The 18,327-nt window shown below is 42.3% G+C and overlaps 1 protein-coding gene across 3 annotated transcripts in view; it reads left to right on the forward strand.

Moving 5' to 3' along the window:
- The window catches only part of focad (focadhesin), a 189,461-nt gene that overhangs the window by 95,330 nt on the left and 75,804 nt on the right, over nucleotides 1–18,327 (forward strand). For all 3 annotated transcript variants that reach the window (XM_072590215.1, XM_072590210.1, XM_072590222.1), the window contains exons 22-27: nucleotides 1,230–1,322; nucleotides 7,156–7,244; nucleotides 8,010–8,051; nucleotides 9,615–9,723; nucleotides 10,224–10,340; nucleotides 12,346–12,584. In XM_072590215.1, coding sequence (XP_072446316.1) covers nucleotides 1,230–1,322; nucleotides 7,156–7,244; nucleotides 8,010–8,051; nucleotides 9,615–9,723; nucleotides 10,224–10,340; nucleotides 12,346–12,584 — 689 coding nt within the window. The remainder of the gene's footprint in view (nucleotides 1–1,229; nucleotides 1,323–7,155; nucleotides 7,245–8,009; nucleotides 8,052–9,614; nucleotides 9,724–10,223; nucleotides 10,341–12,345; nucleotides 12,585–18,327) is intronic.

Here is an 18,327-nt window from a genome sequence, read left to right on the forward strand (position 1 = left end):
CCAAGATTAATTTAGAATATCTGGTTGGCATGGATGAGTTGGACTGAAGGGTTTGTTTCTGTGCTGTACTATCCATGCTCCGTATCGAAAAGTGTGGCACTGGAAAAGCACAGCAGGTTTGGCAGCATCCAAGCAGCAGGAGGGTCGATGTATCAGTCCTTTATCAGGAATGTGATGAAGAGCTTATGCCCAAAAGGTTGGCTGTCCTGCCCCTCAGATGCTGCCTGACCTGCTGTGCCTTTTCCAGCACCGCACTTTTCGACTCTGACCCTCCAGCATTTGCAGTCCTCACTTTCTCCTCTATGACCTACACGTCCTCTTATTAGAGGTCGGTTTGTCAGCACAAATTGGTTACAGTGCGGTTGACAAATTGTGGACCTTGTTTGGATAACATGAGCTTTTCTACTGAACAAGTAGAGCAATTTTCTGTTATTGATCTTCTACAGCTCGATTTTCCAAAGCGGTTTTTTCAAAGCGTGATTTTCTATAGTGCGAGGTTGTAGTGGAATACACCGTCACGTCTTGGCAGAGCAACCTGTACTGGCTTATTATTTACATGCTGAGGGGATCCGTGTTCCCTTTTGGGTTAATTGCCATTCTGTTCTCATTCTCGTACATCTCTATTGTCAATTTATGAAAGATGAAGGGGTAGAAAGAAAGGTTCATGCTGTAACTCATCAGGAAATGGTCAGTTCAACCAAATGCAATCACCTGAGAACTAGCAGTGTGGGGCTTTGATCAGCATTGCCTTTGTTGTTTGAGAAGTGTAAGCTTTTGTGGTCTATTCAACCTCTGGGAAACCAGACCTTTGTAGAAGCTTCTTCAAGGGACACAAGGGCCTTTAGAAATTGTAGGTGTTTTGTTGGGAATTTTTCTGAGTCCAAGATAAACAGATCTGACAAGCTTTCCTTTTTCACAACAAAAAAATGAATACTCAAAAATATATGAAAAATGCCCCACATTTCGCTGAGTCATTGACAGGGTCAACAAAAACAGACAGGAATTAACTCTTGGTTTTTGTGTTATTCAAACTTTTACAAATGACTTAATAAACTTGATGACAATCAAAACTGTGAAGGTTGAAGCTAAGATGAGAAAAGTTGTTGCAATATCAGAGGCCAATTGTGTGCACATTTGCTGATAATTGTTCTGACACTCCTTAAATTTTTGATTTTGATGTGGTGCAAATGCAATGTGTTCTTTTTTTCTAAGGATCTTTTTCCTTCCAGGTGCCTATCCAACCTTCTGAATGGCATAAATCAATTTTACTATCCCAAGCTTGGCTAGGTTTCATGGGACGAGCGTACCATGCAGTTCTGCAGGTAACCATTAGATTTCTTGAGACTCGACTAGATTCTTATTCAATTTCAATATGAAAGCTTAATATTCATGATTTTACTTTTTTTTTCTTTTGCAGACGCAATGTTTTTTTAGATAATATCTTATTTAACTTGGTTACATTCAACGTGGTCCTGTTCATTCCATAGAGTTTTAGATTCTGCTTGATTAGATTTTCAGAGCATGGTCTGTAAGTTTCATTGGTCGAGATGTCTCGATTCATGGATCTGACTGGCAGTGTTCCCATTCAAGATTGCCCAGTTACCTACTAGCGAATTTTACAGCCAGACTTCAAAGCCTGTTTTGTCCTGTCCTGGATGCCACCGTTGTAGGAAAGTGACTAGGAATCCATTCAGTGCAGGATCAGCATTAAGAGACCAAGTCATTCCAGCAACAGTAGTTGCGTATTCCAGAAAGGTTGCAAAACCTCTTTGACAGACCTTGAGAGAAAGTAATTGTGTGAGTGGGGGAGGGAGTACAAAGGTAAAGGTAGAGGGTGCTAGGTGGACGAGGTGCTAGGGTGGCAGGTGAGTGGGCAAGGGGATAGGATTTCAGGTATGTGGGTGAGGGTGAAACATGAGGGTTCTGATGACAGCTGGGTATGTGAGAGTATAGGGTGGCATGTGAGAGGGTAGATGACGGGGCATGGGTTGGGTTGCAGAGTTGGGTTGGGGTGGGCGGCACGGTGGCAGTGGGCGGCACGGTGGCACAGTGGTTAGCACTGCTGCCTCACAGCGCCTGAGACCCGGGTTCAATTCCCGCCTCAGGCGACTGACTGTGTGGAGTTTGCACGTTCTCCCCGTGTCTGCGTGGGTTTCCTCCGGGTGCTCCGGTTTCCTCCCACAGTCCAAAGATGTGCAGGCCAGGTGAATTGGCCATGCTAAATTGCCCATAGTGTTAGGTAAGGGGTAAATGTAGATGTAGGGGTATGGGTGCGTTACGCTTCGGCGGGGCGGTGTGGACTTGTTGGGCCGAAGGGCCTGTTTGCACACTGTAAGTAATCTAATCTAATCTAATCTAATCTAAACCTTTGGATGGTACAGAGGTGGAGTTGGCTGATATCAAGGAGTTCTGTGTCTCAGGGAGGGTCAGGTGTCCATTGGCTAGTTACATCACACACATCCTACTTAGCTTTGTATCGTCTACAAATCTGGAAATGGCACATTTGGTTCCTACGCCCAAACCATTAATGTATATTGCGAACAGCTAGAGCTAAAGTATTGATCCATGTGGTACCCCCACTAGTCACAGCTGCTAGTGCGAGAATGACTCATTTATTCCAGCACTCTGTTTTCTGTCTGTTCATCAATCATTGATCCATGCCAGTACATTACCTCCTATGCTGTGTATTTTAATTTTCCAACCTGCGTCCTGTGGGGACTTGGTCAAAAGCTTTTTGAAAGTTGACATATTCAGTATCCATTACTGCTCCTTGAGCAATTTCCTGGTAACATCCTCAAAAAAAACCTTTAAATATTATTTCCCGTTTGTAATTCCACATTGACTGTGCTCAATCCAGAACATAATCAACTAGTTGTGCATTAATCCAATCCTTTATCATAGACTTGTGGCATTTTCCCTCCTATTGAGAAAAGGCCAACAGGCCTGTAGTTCTGAGGGAGGGCCTCTTTGTTCTGAAGAAGAGTCACTCGACCCAAAACATTAACTCTGATTTCCCTCCACAGATGCTGCCAGACCTGCTGAGCTTTTTCAGCAATTTTGATTTAGGTGTATAGTTCCAGTTTTCTTTCTCACTTGCTTTTGACAGTGGAATGACATTCGTGAGCTTCAAGGTTGCATAAATTATGCCACGATCTGTCGGATTTTGGAAGATACAGGCAGTCCCTGGATTGTGAACAGATTTCGTTCCTGAGTCCGTCTGCAAGTTCATTTGTACACAAGTGTCAGAACATGACATTAGGAAGCTATGAAGTATCCATTAATAAGTACAGGAAATGTTTGCAGTTCAAATCTTTAAAATGGCACCTCTTTATGAGATCACTGTTTTAACTATGATCCTTCAACAGTTGGATATTTGCAAATCGGGGACCCCTTGTATTCATCAATGGGTTGACTAGCTGTGTAGCCACATCCTTCAACACTCTCGGATAAAAATTGGGTCATGGAGATTTGTCAGATTTCAGCTCCATTAATTTGCACAGTATAATCTTCTGGCTGTAATTTTCCTGAGCCGCTTGGATCTCTGGTACTGGGAGATTACAGGTATCTCCTGTAGCAAAAATTTGTACAGTGAACGCATTTAGTTTCTCTGCCGTTTCTGTATTTTTTCATTGTTGAAATTTTCATCAAGCTCTGGATGATTTCTGTCATTGGAATTTGGTGCAAAGGGGAAGTACAGGACTACATTTTATAAAGTGCATCAACATGGCTGCAGGCAGACAGTAATTCTAGGGTATTGTTTGATACAAGCATTTAAGTTTGCTTTAAAATCTAATTAAATTGAACTTCTGGGATGGGTTCTCCTTCAGTCTTCTAAAGAAACTTTTATCCTTCATGGTTTGACTTAAATACTGCCACCATTCTCTCTTCAAAGTGAAAACTTGAAGGGAAATTTCTTTAATTGCATAAAGGAAGTGGAGAATGATTTTTCTGTTCAATTGACCAGTTTCTGTATGATTAAAGATGTGACTGCTGGTACTCTGTCACAAGGTGGAGTTTTGTGTGATGGGGTGATTGCACGCTGTAGACCACTCTCAATGAGAATTAAGGCTGAGCCCCTTCATTTACACTGTGCCCCAAAAGAAATCTGTGGTGTCAATGAGACAAGTTAATAGTTTGCATTATAATAATATTTTTGCATCACTGAAAGCCAGGTATGCTATGCCAAATAATATATGGTGCCAATTTTAATACAGAGAGAAAATAGCACCTATATCTTGATATGAAACTATACCTCAACAATGGGGGAATCTTTACTGCATGTTGTGGTTGTACAGGATGTTGGTGAGGCCACCTCTGGTGAACTGTACAATCCCGGTCACCCTGCTGTAGGAAGGATATTATTAAATTGGAGAGGCTGCAGGAAGGATTTATGAGGATGTTACTGGGGATGGAGAGTTTGAGTAATAGGGCAAGGCTGGATAGGCTGGGACGTTTTTCATTGGAGCATAGGAGGTTCAAGGGTGACCTTTTGAGGCTTATATCATGAGGGGCATGGGTAAGATGAATAACAAAGGTTATTTCCCTTGGCTAGGGGAGTTCAAAATTACAAGGCATGATTTAAGGGGGGAGGTGAAAGGTTTCAAAGGGATCTGAAGGGCAACTTCTTCACATAGAGAGTGGTTTCCACTTGGAATTGAAATGCCAGATGAAGTGGTAGATGCAGTTACGATATCTAAAGCACATTTGGACAAGTACATTAATAGGAAAGGTTTAGCGGGGTAGGGGCCAAAAGCAGGTAAATGGGGCTAATTTAGTTTGGGAAACTCTGTTATCATGAACATGTTGGATTGAAGGGACTATTTCCATGCTCTACAACTCTGTGACATGAAGTGGCAAGCTTTTGGTGGATTATTTGCTTAGCTAAAGGTACTACACTGTGAACCTGTGTCATATTATCATTGTAGATATAATTTTGGCAGCAAGATAACAATAAATGAAGGGCAAAAAAGGGTTCTGTTGCTAATTATTAGTGACATAATCAATTGAATTACTGTAATTATGCTTGATTTATGGCCAACCAAGCAACCTGAGTGTTTGACATTGTGATTGAAGTGGGCAACTGCACTGAAGTGTTTATTGGTCATGTTGAATGCCTTTGTAGTTTGATTTATATTTCCTAATCTGTTTATTAAGATTAGACTCTTAAAGAGAGCAAAGAGGAGCAATCAGATAATTATTGTGGTACTGTTCACCACAGTCAAATTTATTTTGGTGGAGATAGTGTTAGGCTAGTCTGTGGACTATACTGTTTTATTATTAAGTAACTATAAAGTGTATCAAATGTTCGCCAGTTACTTTTGTTTGTGCTTGCTTTGCTGAATTTCCTGTTTTGAGTCAATTTTGATGAGTTGGGATAATAGTTCAACAAATTTGGGTCTGATTTTGTTTTTAGATCTATATGTGGGTTCTCTCCTTTACATACACTGCCTGCTACACAAAAAAGCTTGCTTATTTTCTGCTGAGAGTGGTTAGAAACATTGAAACACAGAAATTAGGAGCAGGAGTAGTCCATTCAGCCCTTTTGGACCTACTCCCAATTCAATATGATCGTGTATGATGGTGGAGCAAGTCTGAAGGACTGAATGTTTTTATTTAGGATGCCAAGGTTACGTTGTAATTATCCATGATTCTAGATTCCTTTTTAATGTTGTCAAGTCCTGAGGGCTGTACGTTTTGTTGATTGATGTGAACTACAGCAGTTCACTTCTTCACAAGGCGTGAGATTTGAAAGAGTCGAAAAGTGTGGTGCTGGAAAAGCGCAGCAGGTCAGGCAGCATCTGAGGAGCAAGAGAGTTGACGTTTCAGGTATAAGCCCCTTTGAAAGACCTCCTTTATGATTGAGTGCCCTGCTTGTCTATTTTACATAAAAATAGTCTCTCACATTTACAGCTGTGTTTTGCTTTTAATGCAGAGCTTTGCATGAACTAGATTTAAGTAAATCCAACTTGCAGATAGCAAACATCTGCTTATATTTCAATCAAGGTGATATAGAATAGAATAGAATCCCTACAGTGTGGAAACAGGCCCTTCAGCCCAACAAGTCCACACCGACCCTTGAAAGAATAATCCACTCAGACCCATTCCCGTACCCTATATTTACCCCTGACTAATGCACCTAACCTACACATCCCTGAATACTGGGTAATTTAGCATGGCCAAATCACCTAACCTGCACGTCTTTGGACTGTGGGAGGAAACTGGAGCACCCGGAGGAATCCCATGCAGAGATGGGGAGAATGTTCAAACCAGACAGACAGACAGGCGCGCACACGCACATGCACACGCACACGCCCGCCCGAGGCTGGAATTGGACCCGGGTCCCTGGCGCTGTGAGGCAGCAGTGCTAACCACTAAGCCATCCTAATATGTTTGTCTGTCATTAAATTTTGTTGTGAAAAAGGAGATTTGGATATGGCTTCACTTTTACAGAGTTGCCATGCAAAGTCCAGCAATTAATCTTAAAAAAAAATTGACAGTAACATTCAGCATTCCTAATCTCATCCAAGGAAGATTGTGCCACTGACTCACTGAGTGCTCTTGGCTCCCAATATTATCATGTCCGCTTGAGTGAAACACCATGAAATCCAAGTGTTTTCACTCTGTCAAGTACATTAGAACATGAAGAAACAGGTTTACAGTGCCAGAAAGTGGAAGCTCATTTAATTCTGCTCTCAATTCTACTGTACTGCCTCAGGGGTATGTGAAGCCATCATTTGTCATCCACTGGGCGCCAAGTTGGACAAAGTATAACTTGGATTCCAGACTGGAATTGTACCATCAGAATGATCCCATGCTGAAAAGTATGATACCTGCATTGAGTTATACTCAGAAAAGCAATTGCCAAATCTCTTGTTCACCTCCATGTTGCCGATTACAGAATGGATTTGGCACCGTTGAAGTTAACAAGCAGGTTGTGTTCCTTACATTTCCAGCTGGGAAAATGGCACATGTATAAGAAAGAAGGGTTATAGGAAATTGCCACATGCTGGTTTCTTTTTGAAGCACTTGCCTGCTTTGAAATGTATTCTGCCTCTCTCAGTGTCAACTGATGTACAGTTTCCTCCTGCCTGCAATCACTGATTGCTAATAGTTTCATTGTGGGACGGAATGGTTGATTGATATCTTTGTCTCCAGGGGAGACAAGCTGAGCTGGAGATGCAGCAGAAGCATGGGAAAGATGATCCTGAAGAGCTGCAGTACAAGCAGTTTGTTTCCTGGCTCTGGTAGGTAAAGTTTAAACGCGCATTTATATGTTCGTTTTGAATTTTAGACAGCAACACTAATTTGCCACTTTGCAATTTGTCGTGTTGAAGAATTCCCAAATTAATATGCCCTCAAATTATATGCATTTTGTTTTGCACAAACTGGTGAACAATGAAGTGTAATTTCACATAAACAAATACACTGTGAGCTGAATTAGTTCTGAGGATGCTGTTATCCATATTGTGATCAATTCTTGTTTACTGTAGGTATTTAAGTACTTGGGGCCATTTTCTGGTTACACGTGCCTTTTACCTTACGTCCGTCCAAATGTTTCATAGCTGTCTATTCAACAGTCTGCTAAGGGATGCCAGTTTTTAATGTGTGTAGTGTGGTCCCTATGCAAAGCTTGGGAAGACAACTAGACAAGGTGTCTTTGTATGTTTGCTTGCACCACATCAAGAATCCTGCCCCTTTGAAGATCAGCATCAGCCCAAACTCCGTTAATTGATCGTAATAACACATAGAGCACTACAGCACAATAACAGGCCCTTCGGCCCTCAATGTTGTGCTGACTTTTTATCCTACTCGAAGGTCAAACTAACCTGCATACCTCACATTTTACTATCATCCATTTGCCTGTCCAAGAGTCGCTTAAATGTTCCTATAATACTATTGTGAAAAGAAAAAATGTCACTGTAATTTTAAAGAATGCTTTCATTAATTCTGTAAGTAACTGCATTGTCGCTAGATATATCTTATCTGAACCCAGTGTTTCTCTTTAACAGGGTCAGGGACCTGTTGACTGATGTCGTTAAATCAGCTTCAAAGTAAGTGATGTGTACATTATTTCACCATTGCTGCATCCTGCTGGATTCTTGTTTTCGTTTACATTGCTCCTTTTGTAAGTTTCCTTTACACAAAGCACTTCGGCTGTGGGGAAGCAATTATTTCTCGGAGAAAATAAGGACTGCAGATGCTGGAGATCCAAGTGGGAAGAGTGTGGTGCTGGAAAAGCACAGCAGGTCAGGCAGCATCCGAGGAGCAGGAGAGTCAGCGTTTTGAGCATAAGCTGTTCGCCAGGATTCCTGATGAACAGCTTATGCTCGAGACATCGACTCTCCTGCTCCTTTGATGCTGCCTGATTGGCTGTGCATTTCCAGCACCACACTCTTCCAAGCAAATATTTCTATAAAGGTGAAATGAGGCCAAGAAAACCACCCCAATTTTTAGAAAAATAAAGTTGATGAAAGGAATTGGACTTAAATTTAAGACACATTTGTTTCACTTTCTGATTGCTTCCTTGGATTTTTGTTGTTGATTTCTTTTCGGAAGAGTGAGTTGTGCAGAGTGAGGAATTGGTTTGGAGAAGATATTGATCCTGGTAGCAGGATTTGATTTAATTTATTGTGGTCGCATGCAGCTACTTACAGTGGAAAGCTTTGTCGTGCGAGCATTGCAGGCAGATCATAGCAAACAAGGACATACAGATTACAGGATGCTTCAACTTACAGGTTACAACTACACAGGAGGTGCGCATAGCAAGATCAGTATTACTAAGATCAAGATTTTTTGAAGTGAGAAAGTCCATTCATCAGTGTAGTAAGAGCAGGGAACAAGTTGTTCTTGAACCTGTCAGTGCATGTGTTCAAGTTTCTGTAGTTATAATTAACATGCACAGTTGGAATGACTTGATTACTCAGGAAAGTTTTGACTAAATTATTAAATAGTATTGGTATAATAATCTCCCTGTCAGTTCTAATATGTGGATGAATGATTTACATTCATGTGTTTCTACCTTGAGCAACTTTTCTCAGCATGAAACAAACCCAGTTCACTTATCCCAAAGTCCCTGGTCCAGAAAGCTTTCTAATTGAACCACATGTCTTAACCCTCATCCCCTACCGCAAAAAGAACTTCAGCGGTTCCTATGCTTTTTGACATGGAGGTGCCGGTGTTGCACTGGGATCGACAAAGTCAGAGTTTACATGATACCAAGTTATAGTCTAACAGGTTCATTTAAAATCATGAGCTTTCTGAGCGCTGCTCCTTCATCAGGTGAAGTGGAAGGTGGTGTCCTGTGACTTGTGACTATGCTCTCTGAGTGAGTTCATAACTAATAGTTGCTCAAACATAAGCCATCACTACCTAGTTCACATCGGACTCTTAGCAAAACACACATTCAGACCTTTCCTGTGGTTGAATACAAATGGTAGTGCCAGAGTTAAAAGAATAATATGCCAATCAAGAGCAGTGCTCTGTCCTCAGTTTCTCTTTTGAAAGAATGACTTGATTGATTGATTCATGGTGACTGTTTTTTTGTGAATTTTCTGTCTTCCTGTTGCAGTATGATGGCAGCAGGTTTAAAACCTGAAACTCTGTTTGCTTAACAGGGACAGCCCTGTTGTGCAGGGAAATTCCATCCTCGCTTTGACTGGACTGGCTGTGACTGTGGCCAAATACGAAAGCAGCTTGCCCTCAGAAGCTCATGATGCACCAGAAGTAGGTTCATGCCATGGTTTGTTTTGCTCGCTGTTTTCATGTTCTACTTGTTTTGCACATGCCGTCTGTTTGGGGAGGGCTTGTGCCCTGTTTGATTGGCAAATGTGGTGCAGTGACCCCTCCACTGCCTCTTGGTCCCACTCCTAAATCCGTTGAAGTATTTCTGTTTAGAGTCTACAATTGCAACTATCTTGTGCTTTCATAATGAATGGAGAGGGATTGGTCTTGGATAGAGCAAATTGAGAATTGTATCTGTAGTCCAGTGAAAAACTGTTCATTCAAGCTGACAAACAACTAAACAATTCTGTTAAAAGATAATGTTCTTTTCATTAATCTTGCATGGGAGAAAGACATAAAGTCTCTTGTGTAGAAAATTGTTTTTGTCCCTGTCTCAGCACAACTGCTGTTGATAAGATGCAGAGAAGTGAAGGCAGGGTCATGTCATATTGTGCTGTTTTTCCCAGTCCACTGGTCCACAATGTTGTTTGTTTTCTATATAGATTGGGGCTGACATTTTACCAACGGAGCACTGGATTTCAATGGTGGTGGAGACACTACTGAGCATAGTTGACAATCGCTATCGTCCAAAGGGGCGCATCTTTCCATGGTTTCAACATGTAAGTACTTTTCAAAGTCGTTCATTAATGCATTTGTCAAACTGAGTAAATGAAGACAAGAGTATGTAACATCTTTTGTCATATGTTTGATAATTTCATGGCGAAATAGTGAGAATTTAGTCATGTTTCTGTATTTGTCAGCAGAAGGTAAAATAACAAAATCTGAAACCTTGGAAGCTTATGTTTGAAGAATTGTTCTTGCCTAAAATTAGCTCTTTCAGTGCGAAAATGAGAACTGTGGTCCAAAGCTACAGTGTCTTCATTGTATGCCTATAGATTATTCCTTCACAAACAACATTTGAATTTACACACATCCAGTACAGTAACATGTGTGTTATGGACCAGACCAGACCCCACTAAATAGACTCTAACTTGTACTTACTTGAAAGGTCGATGGAACATGCCATGTTCCAGATCTGATATAACTGTCAAACTACTTGACATTAAGCAGGACGCAATTTATTTTAACACTGTAGTTAAAATACAAACCAAAGAAAGAGGAATTTAGAATCACTTACCAACTGGAAAATTTAACTGGACAATAGATGCACTAGCCATTACTAATTAACTGTTCCAATGTAGTAACATACCATAAAAACACCCCCTGGCAAAAAAGCAAATTCAGACACAGATTCTTACATGCAGTTCTCCCATGCGGGAGGAAAAAACATCAAGAGAAGATTGAGAGAAAATAGCAGCCAGAAGACATTCACTGAAGCTACCAACTCTTTTGAGGCTTCTGGTATTAAAACTAAACCCAAAACCTAAAACAAAAATCTCGAAAGCCTGGTCAGTGAGAGTAGGCCGCACTCAGGCTGCTTCCATCATTCCAACTTTAAAAAAAACCACCCCAAGGCCTCAAAAATTGTTGACTTTCTTAGAGACAGCTCAACACCTCTGGGTTCATGGTCATGGATTCATGGTCATCATTAGGCTCTTAGTTCCAGATATTTATTGAATTCAAATTCCACCATCTGCTGTGGTGGGATTTGAACCTGGGTCCTCAGAATGTTACCTGGGTCTCTGGATTAACAGTTCAGCAATTATACCACTAGGCCATTGCCTCCCCTCAAATGAAGGCAAGTATCACGTATACCATCGTAACCAGCCTAAACTCCTGTCTTCAACCTTCTGGGATTTATGGATGTGCATAACCAAAGTCCCTTTGATCCTCTGTACCTGCCAGAATCTTACCATTCACCGTGTGCTCCCTTACCTTGTTTATCCTCCCAAAATACATCTCCTCTCACTTTTCAGGATTAAATTCCAATTGCTACTGTTCAGCCCATCTGACCAGCCTAGCCACTTTGTGCTGGAGTCCAAGACTATCTTCATCGCTGTTTACCACAACACCTACTTCTGTGCCATCATTACTGAGCATGACAAAGTGAACATTTAGAGTCATGAAGTCAGTTAAGTTTTACTGAGTAGGGAGACTGGGCTATTGTTTAACTTCTCATCCAAAAGGCAACAAATCTGCTAACGTAGCTCTTATGTACTCCTCTGTTCTTTCAGCCGAGATTAGGTTCTCTGGTTCTGACTGAAAGGTGAATGTGCTGCTAATCGTGGGATTTGCAGTGGTAGTAGCAAACATTGCAACTCTGCTTCATCTCCCATGCCACGGAGGTGCCAGCTCACTGTCTTAGTTACATATTGGCACTTGTTCCAAGACAACTTCCGGGCTTGGTGGGGAGGGGTCAGGTAGGTGGTGCCACAATGGTGGTATTTAGTTATGTGAAAGGAATTAACTTTGAATTGCTCCAGCAAAGAGACATTTGGGGAATGTTTCAGTAACTCTGCATTCATAGGGTTACAGTGTGATGCCTCTGCTGCAATAACCTTGATATAATTCCTAGAATGCAGAAGAGCACCTTTTAAGGGCTCCATGTAGAGGGTTGGTCAGACAAAAAAGTGTCATCCTCACCAAACACAGTGATGAAGTGAGAATGCTGCAGGGAGCAGGGTTCGATGTAGAGCTCACTAACACTGATTTATGCTCTGACAGAAATCCTACTCCGGGGAGAATACAGCCAGTGCCATAGCTCGCTCGTGTGCTGCCATGGCTTTAACCCTCCTTGTACCCGTCTTAATCACTTCACGCAAAGAGAGCATCGAAGAGGTCCTGGGCATTCTCGTTGCAGGTCTGCCAGGAAAACCGAATGCTGACATCTCCCAAGCTGTTCTGTTTCACATGGGATTAGCCGCAGGAATGTTCCTGAGTCGCCTGTACGAGGAGCGAATGAGGTAATTATAGGAGAGAGATGTTCATCCTTTCAGGCGTTCACAACCTTGTTCTGTAACATAGCAGCGACTAGCCAAGCACTGCCAGTAAATTTTCTTTATTTACTTCTGTGGTGTGAGTGAGCTTGGCTGGGCCAGCATTTAGTGGCCATCCCGTACTTGTCCCTTCCATTGACTGACTTGTTATGGCCATTTCAAAGTCTTTAACCAGAAGGCAGATTTCTGTCCCTGAAGGACATTAATGAACACCATGGGTTTTTGTATCAATCAACAAGGGTTAGTTACATTGTCCCCATTAGGCTGGCCTTTTTTCACATTACTTATTTTCAGGAATACAAATTTGGTGATCTGCTGTGCTGGGATTTGAACCCATCACCCTGGTCATTATCCTAGTTCTCTGGATTTCTAATCAAGTGGCAATACCACTATGCCACCACCTCTCCAGTAAGAAATAAAAAAGATACTTCTCTGTTATTGATGTTGCAGTCTGTTAACAAGGTTCTAAAATCTTCCAAGGTATGCTTTTGCTTCAGCCCTTCCTTATCATATTTAGATTCCAACTTTTAAATGGGACATCAGTGTTCTTTTCCGTTCTTCATTGTCATCAGCTATCCCTATTTGCCCCATGAAGGTGTCAGTGATTTATTGCTGCAGTACATTTGGTTTAGACACAGAAGACAGCTCCAGGAGGGGAACTTGTGAGTGGTCGTAGAGTCATAGAATCCCTACAGTATGGAAACAGGCCATTTGGCCCAACAAGTCCACACCGACCCTCCCAAGAGTAACCCGCCCAGAGGCATTCCCGTACCCTATTACTCTACATTTACCCATGACTAAGGAACACTGTGGGCAATTTAGCTTGGCCAGTTCACCTAACCTGCACATCTTTGGATTGTGGTAGGAAACTGGAGCACCAGGAGGAAACCCACACAGACACTGGGAGCATGTGCAAACTCCACACAGACAGTGACCCGAGGCTGAGTCCCTGATGCTGTGAGGCAGCAGTGCTAATTACAGAGCCAAGTAGTGGTGGTCCCAGGGATCTGCTGTCCTGATCCTTCTAGATGGTAGAGATAATAGGTTCGGGAGGTGCTTTCAAAGGAGCATTGGTGAGTTTGTGCAGTGAACTTTGTGAACGGCATACACAAAAGTTGTGCAATGGGGATAAGAATAGAGATCGGGAGTGAGAGACCTGAGTTTGGTGAGTCGTAAATTAGGTTGTGTAGTCCGTCCCTGGATTACAGTCTGCAGTTGGGAAGGTTGAATTAGTCGATAAGGTTCACAAGGGCAGAAGAGCTCAGTCCCATGGAATGCTCCTCCTGCAATACGTGGGAAATCAAGAACACTTCCAGTCTCCATGGTGACGGTGTACACAGAAAGTGTCTTCAACTGCAGCTCCTAATTTGCCATATGGAGCAGCTGGAGTTGCGGATGGACTCACTGTGGAGCATCCGTAAGGGATGAGGATGTCATGGATAACATGATTAGTGAGTTGTTCACACACCAGTAAGGGCTGCACATCCAAAGGAGGATTGGGTAACCACCAGGAAGATGAGTAAGCATGGGCAGCCAGTGCAGGAGTCCCTGTGGGCCAGTACCCTCAGAAAGCATACCGTCTTGGATCCTGTTGGGGAGGCCTCTCAACCAGGTCAGTGGCATCATAACTGGCACTATGGTACAGCAGGGAGGGTGGAAGATTAGGTGACCAGCAGTGAGCTGCAAGTGAAACTCCAGGATGGTGTGCTGCCCCTGTGGTGCCAGGATCTTGTCTCTGAGTGGGCACAGAATATTCTGAAAGGGGAGGGTGAGCAGCCAGAGGGGGTGGTCCCTATTGATGCCAACGACATCGGCAGAAAGAGAGATAAGGTCCTGTACAGGGAGATCGGAGTTAGGCAGGCAGTTGGAAAGCAGCACTTCTAAGGTTGTGGTCTCAGGATTACGCCCTGTGCCATGTATTAGTGAGTTCAGAAATAGGAAGATAGTGCAATTATACAGATGGCTGAAGAGTTGGTGCAGGAAGGTATGTGGATCATTGAGATGTTTTAGAACATAGAATATTACAGTGTAGCACAGGCTTTTCAGCCCTCGATGGTTCCACAGGTCAGTGCAACAATCTGAAGCCCATCTAACCTACACTATTCCATTTTCATCCATATGTTTATCCAGTGACCATTTAAATGCCTGTAAAGCTGGCCAGTCTACTACTGTCACAGGTAGGGCATTCCACGCCCTTACTACTCTCTGAGTAAAGAAACTACCTCTGATATCTGTCCTATAGCTATCACCCCTCAATTTCAAGCTATGTTCCCTCATACTAGCCATCACCATCCGAGGAAAAATGCTCTCTCTATCCACCATGTCTAACCCTCTGATTAGCTTATATGTCTTAATTAAGTGACCTCTCAACCTCCTTCTCTCTTATGAAAGCAGTCTCAATTTCCTCAGCCTTTCTTCATTAGACCTTCCCTCCATAACAGGAAACATCCGAGTAAATCTCTTTGGAACCCTTTCCAAAGCTTCCACATCCTTCCTATAATGTGGTGACCAGAACTGTACGCATTACTCTAAGTGTGACCGCACCAGAATTTTGTACAGTTGCAGCATGACCTCGTGGCTCTGAAACTCAATCCCTCTACCAATAAAAGCTAACACACCGTATGCCTTCTTCACAACCCTATCAATTTGGGTGGCAACTTTCAGGAATCTATGTACATGGACACTGAGATCTCTTTGCTCATCTACACTACCAAGAATCTTACCATTAGCTCAGTGCTCCTTATTCCTGTTGTTCCTTCCAAAGTGAATCACCTCACACTTTTCCACATTAAACCTCCATTTGTCACCTCACAGCCCAGTTCTGCAGCTTATTAATGTCCCTTTGTAACATGCAACATCTTACAGCGCTATCCACAACTCCACCGACCTTAGTGTCATCCGCAAATTTACTAACCCATCCTTCTATGCCCTCATCCATGTCATTTCTGAAAATGACAAACAGCAGTGGCCCTAAAACAGATCCTTGCAGTACACCACGAGTAACTGAACTCCAGGATGAACATTTCCCATCAACCACCACCCTGTCGTCTTACAGCTAGCCGATTTCTGATTCAGGACAGGTGGGATTTGTCCAAGAAGGACAGATTGCAGCTAAACTGGAGGGGCATCAATGTCCTGGCAGGGAGGTTAGCTGTTAACACTCTGGAGGGTTTAAATGAGTGTGGTAGGGCAGGAGTCAATGCAGTAGGTCAGCAAGTAAAGTGACTGGGGAGAGTCAGAGATTCAGGCCGATAAAATGAAAAGGACAAACAGACAGAGAGAGACTGTTGAACAGGACGGGACTGGTGATCTGAAGTGTGTTTGTTATATGACAGGTCAGGCAAATGACCTTACAGCTTGGCTATAATGTGGCTATTACAGGGAGAGGGACAAGACTGGCACCTTAATGTTCTGGGATTGACTTGTTTCAGACAAGATAGTGTAAGAGGTGGGGGAACTGCATTAGGAACACTATCACAGCTATACTGAGTGAGGGGACACCTTTGAGGGCTCATCCAGTGAATAGAGGTCAGGAATAGGAAGGGTTCAGTCACTTTGGGATTGTACTACAGGTCTCCCAACAGCCAGAGGGTGATAGAGGATCAGGTATGTGGACAGGTTATGGGAAAATGTAAAACCAACAGAGTTGTTGTGTGTGATTTTAACTTCCCCTATATTGACTGGGCTCACTTAGAACTAGGGGTTTGGATGGGGGAGAGTTTGTTAGGTGTGTTCTGGAGGGTTTCTTGTAACAATATGTAAATAGTCTGATTCAGAAAGGGGCCATACTGGACCTGCTCCTGGGGAATGAGCCTGGCCAGGTGATCAAAGTTTAAGTAGGGGAGCATTTGGGGAACAGTGACCATAATTCTGTATTATGAAGATGTAGGTGTGTATTGTATCTTTGAGAGAGAGGAAGCTGGAAAGGGCTGACTGAAAGTACAGAATGTGCTGAACAACTTAAAAATGTAACATTTGATTGAAACAAATAGCTGGAGTTGTATTGCCCTGGTACAAAAACAAATTCAAATTTGGCCAATCAGTTTAAATTATGCTCCAGAGACCAAAACCCAATCGAATTTGAATTTTACTGTTGGGGATGACGTCAAACCAATGAAATGATCCGATGTTTTGGGGTTTAAAACCGGATATTTTGAACAGTTAGGGAAGAACAGCAAAGAACACCCACAAGTACAGCCTGCTAGCTGAGTAACTCTCTGAAAGGTACCTGTCCATGAGAAAAGTTGTGCAGCAGAATGCTGAAGAAATGACAACCCAGGAAAATACAGAGGAAAATCTACAGAGGAGAATCAATGAAGTTGACTGGCTTTGAAACGTGATTTCTTTTTTGTAAATCTTAATTAGGGTCTTTTATCAGAGTAGTATTGTAGAGTGGGAGGTAAAAGATAGGTTTAAGAGAAAGGAGTTACAAACAGTTGTGGTTTTAATGTTCTCTGTTGGACTTAAAGAATAAAATTGTTCATTTTGACTTTTAAAAAGTGAAATCTGGGATAGCTCTTTGCCTCTTCAAATTTAACAGATTGCAGTGTGAGGTGAGCTTATCTGTGTGTTGGGTTTTAATTAGCAGAGGGGTTCCCCGAGGTGAGCTTATCTGTGTGTTGGGTTTTAATTAGCAGAGGGGTTCCCCTATGTTGTAACATCTGTCGGTTTTAAGTCACTTGTGCATAAGGATGAGACTAGTCTTCGGGTGAAAGTACTAAACTGGGGGAAAACTAATTCCCACAATATTAGGCAGGAGCTGGTGAATGTAGATTGTGGGCAGCTATTTGAGGGTTAATCCGCATATGACATGTGAGAGTCTTTTAAAGGCCATTTGATTAGAGTTCAGGACCAGCATGCTCCTTTGAAAATGAAGGATAAGGATGGCAAGGCCCAGGAACCTTGGGTGACAAGAGAAATTGTGAGCGCAGTCAATGTAGAAGGAAGGATATGTAAGGTTTAAGAAACTGAAGACACAGAGCCCTCAAAGAATACAGAGATAGCATGAAAGAACTTAATCAAGGAATTCGGAGGGCCATATGGGACCATGAAACGTCTTTGGCAAACAGGATTAAAGTAAATCCCAAGGCAGTGTAAACATAAGCAGCAAAAGGTTGATTAGGGAAAGAATGGATTCACTTCAGGAAAAGGTGGAAATTTATGCATGGAACCAGAGGAAGTGGATGAGGTCCTTAACAAATAGTCATACAGCACGGGATCAGACCTTTCGGTCGAACCAGTCCATGCCGAACATAATTCCAAACTAAATTAGTCCCACCTGTCTTCGCTTGGTCCATATCCCTCCAAACATTTCTTATTCATGTACTAATACAAATGTCTTTTTAACGTTGTAACTCTACCTATATCCTTCACTTTGTCTGAAAGTTCATTCCACACACAAATCACTGTGTGAAAATAGACTGTAAAAGAACCAAAATGAATCAAACTAAACATCTAAGATGACTGAAATGTAATAACTATAAGAAATCAGGAAGTAGGCTTGCAATCTTAGGAGCAGCTGCAAGATCCATGTTACTCTCAATTGACCACTTTCATGTTTTACTTTGCATCAGTCATTCAAGAACATGGTGGATGGTGATTCTCAGGAGGGATATGTTGATATTCTGGGACACATCAGTATGAAAAAAAAGAGGTGTTGAGTGTTTTAAAATGCATAAAGGTAGACACGTTTCCATGACCTCTGTTAGAA

The sequence above is a fragment of the Chiloscyllium punctatum genome, chromosome 2 (genome assembly GCF_047496795.1).
Source record: "Chiloscyllium punctatum isolate Juve2018m chromosome 2, sChiPun1.3, whole genome shotgun sequence".
Taxonomy (NCBI): Eukaryota; Metazoa; Chordata; class Chondrichthyes; order Orectolobiformes; family Hemiscylliidae; genus Chiloscyllium; species Chiloscyllium punctatum.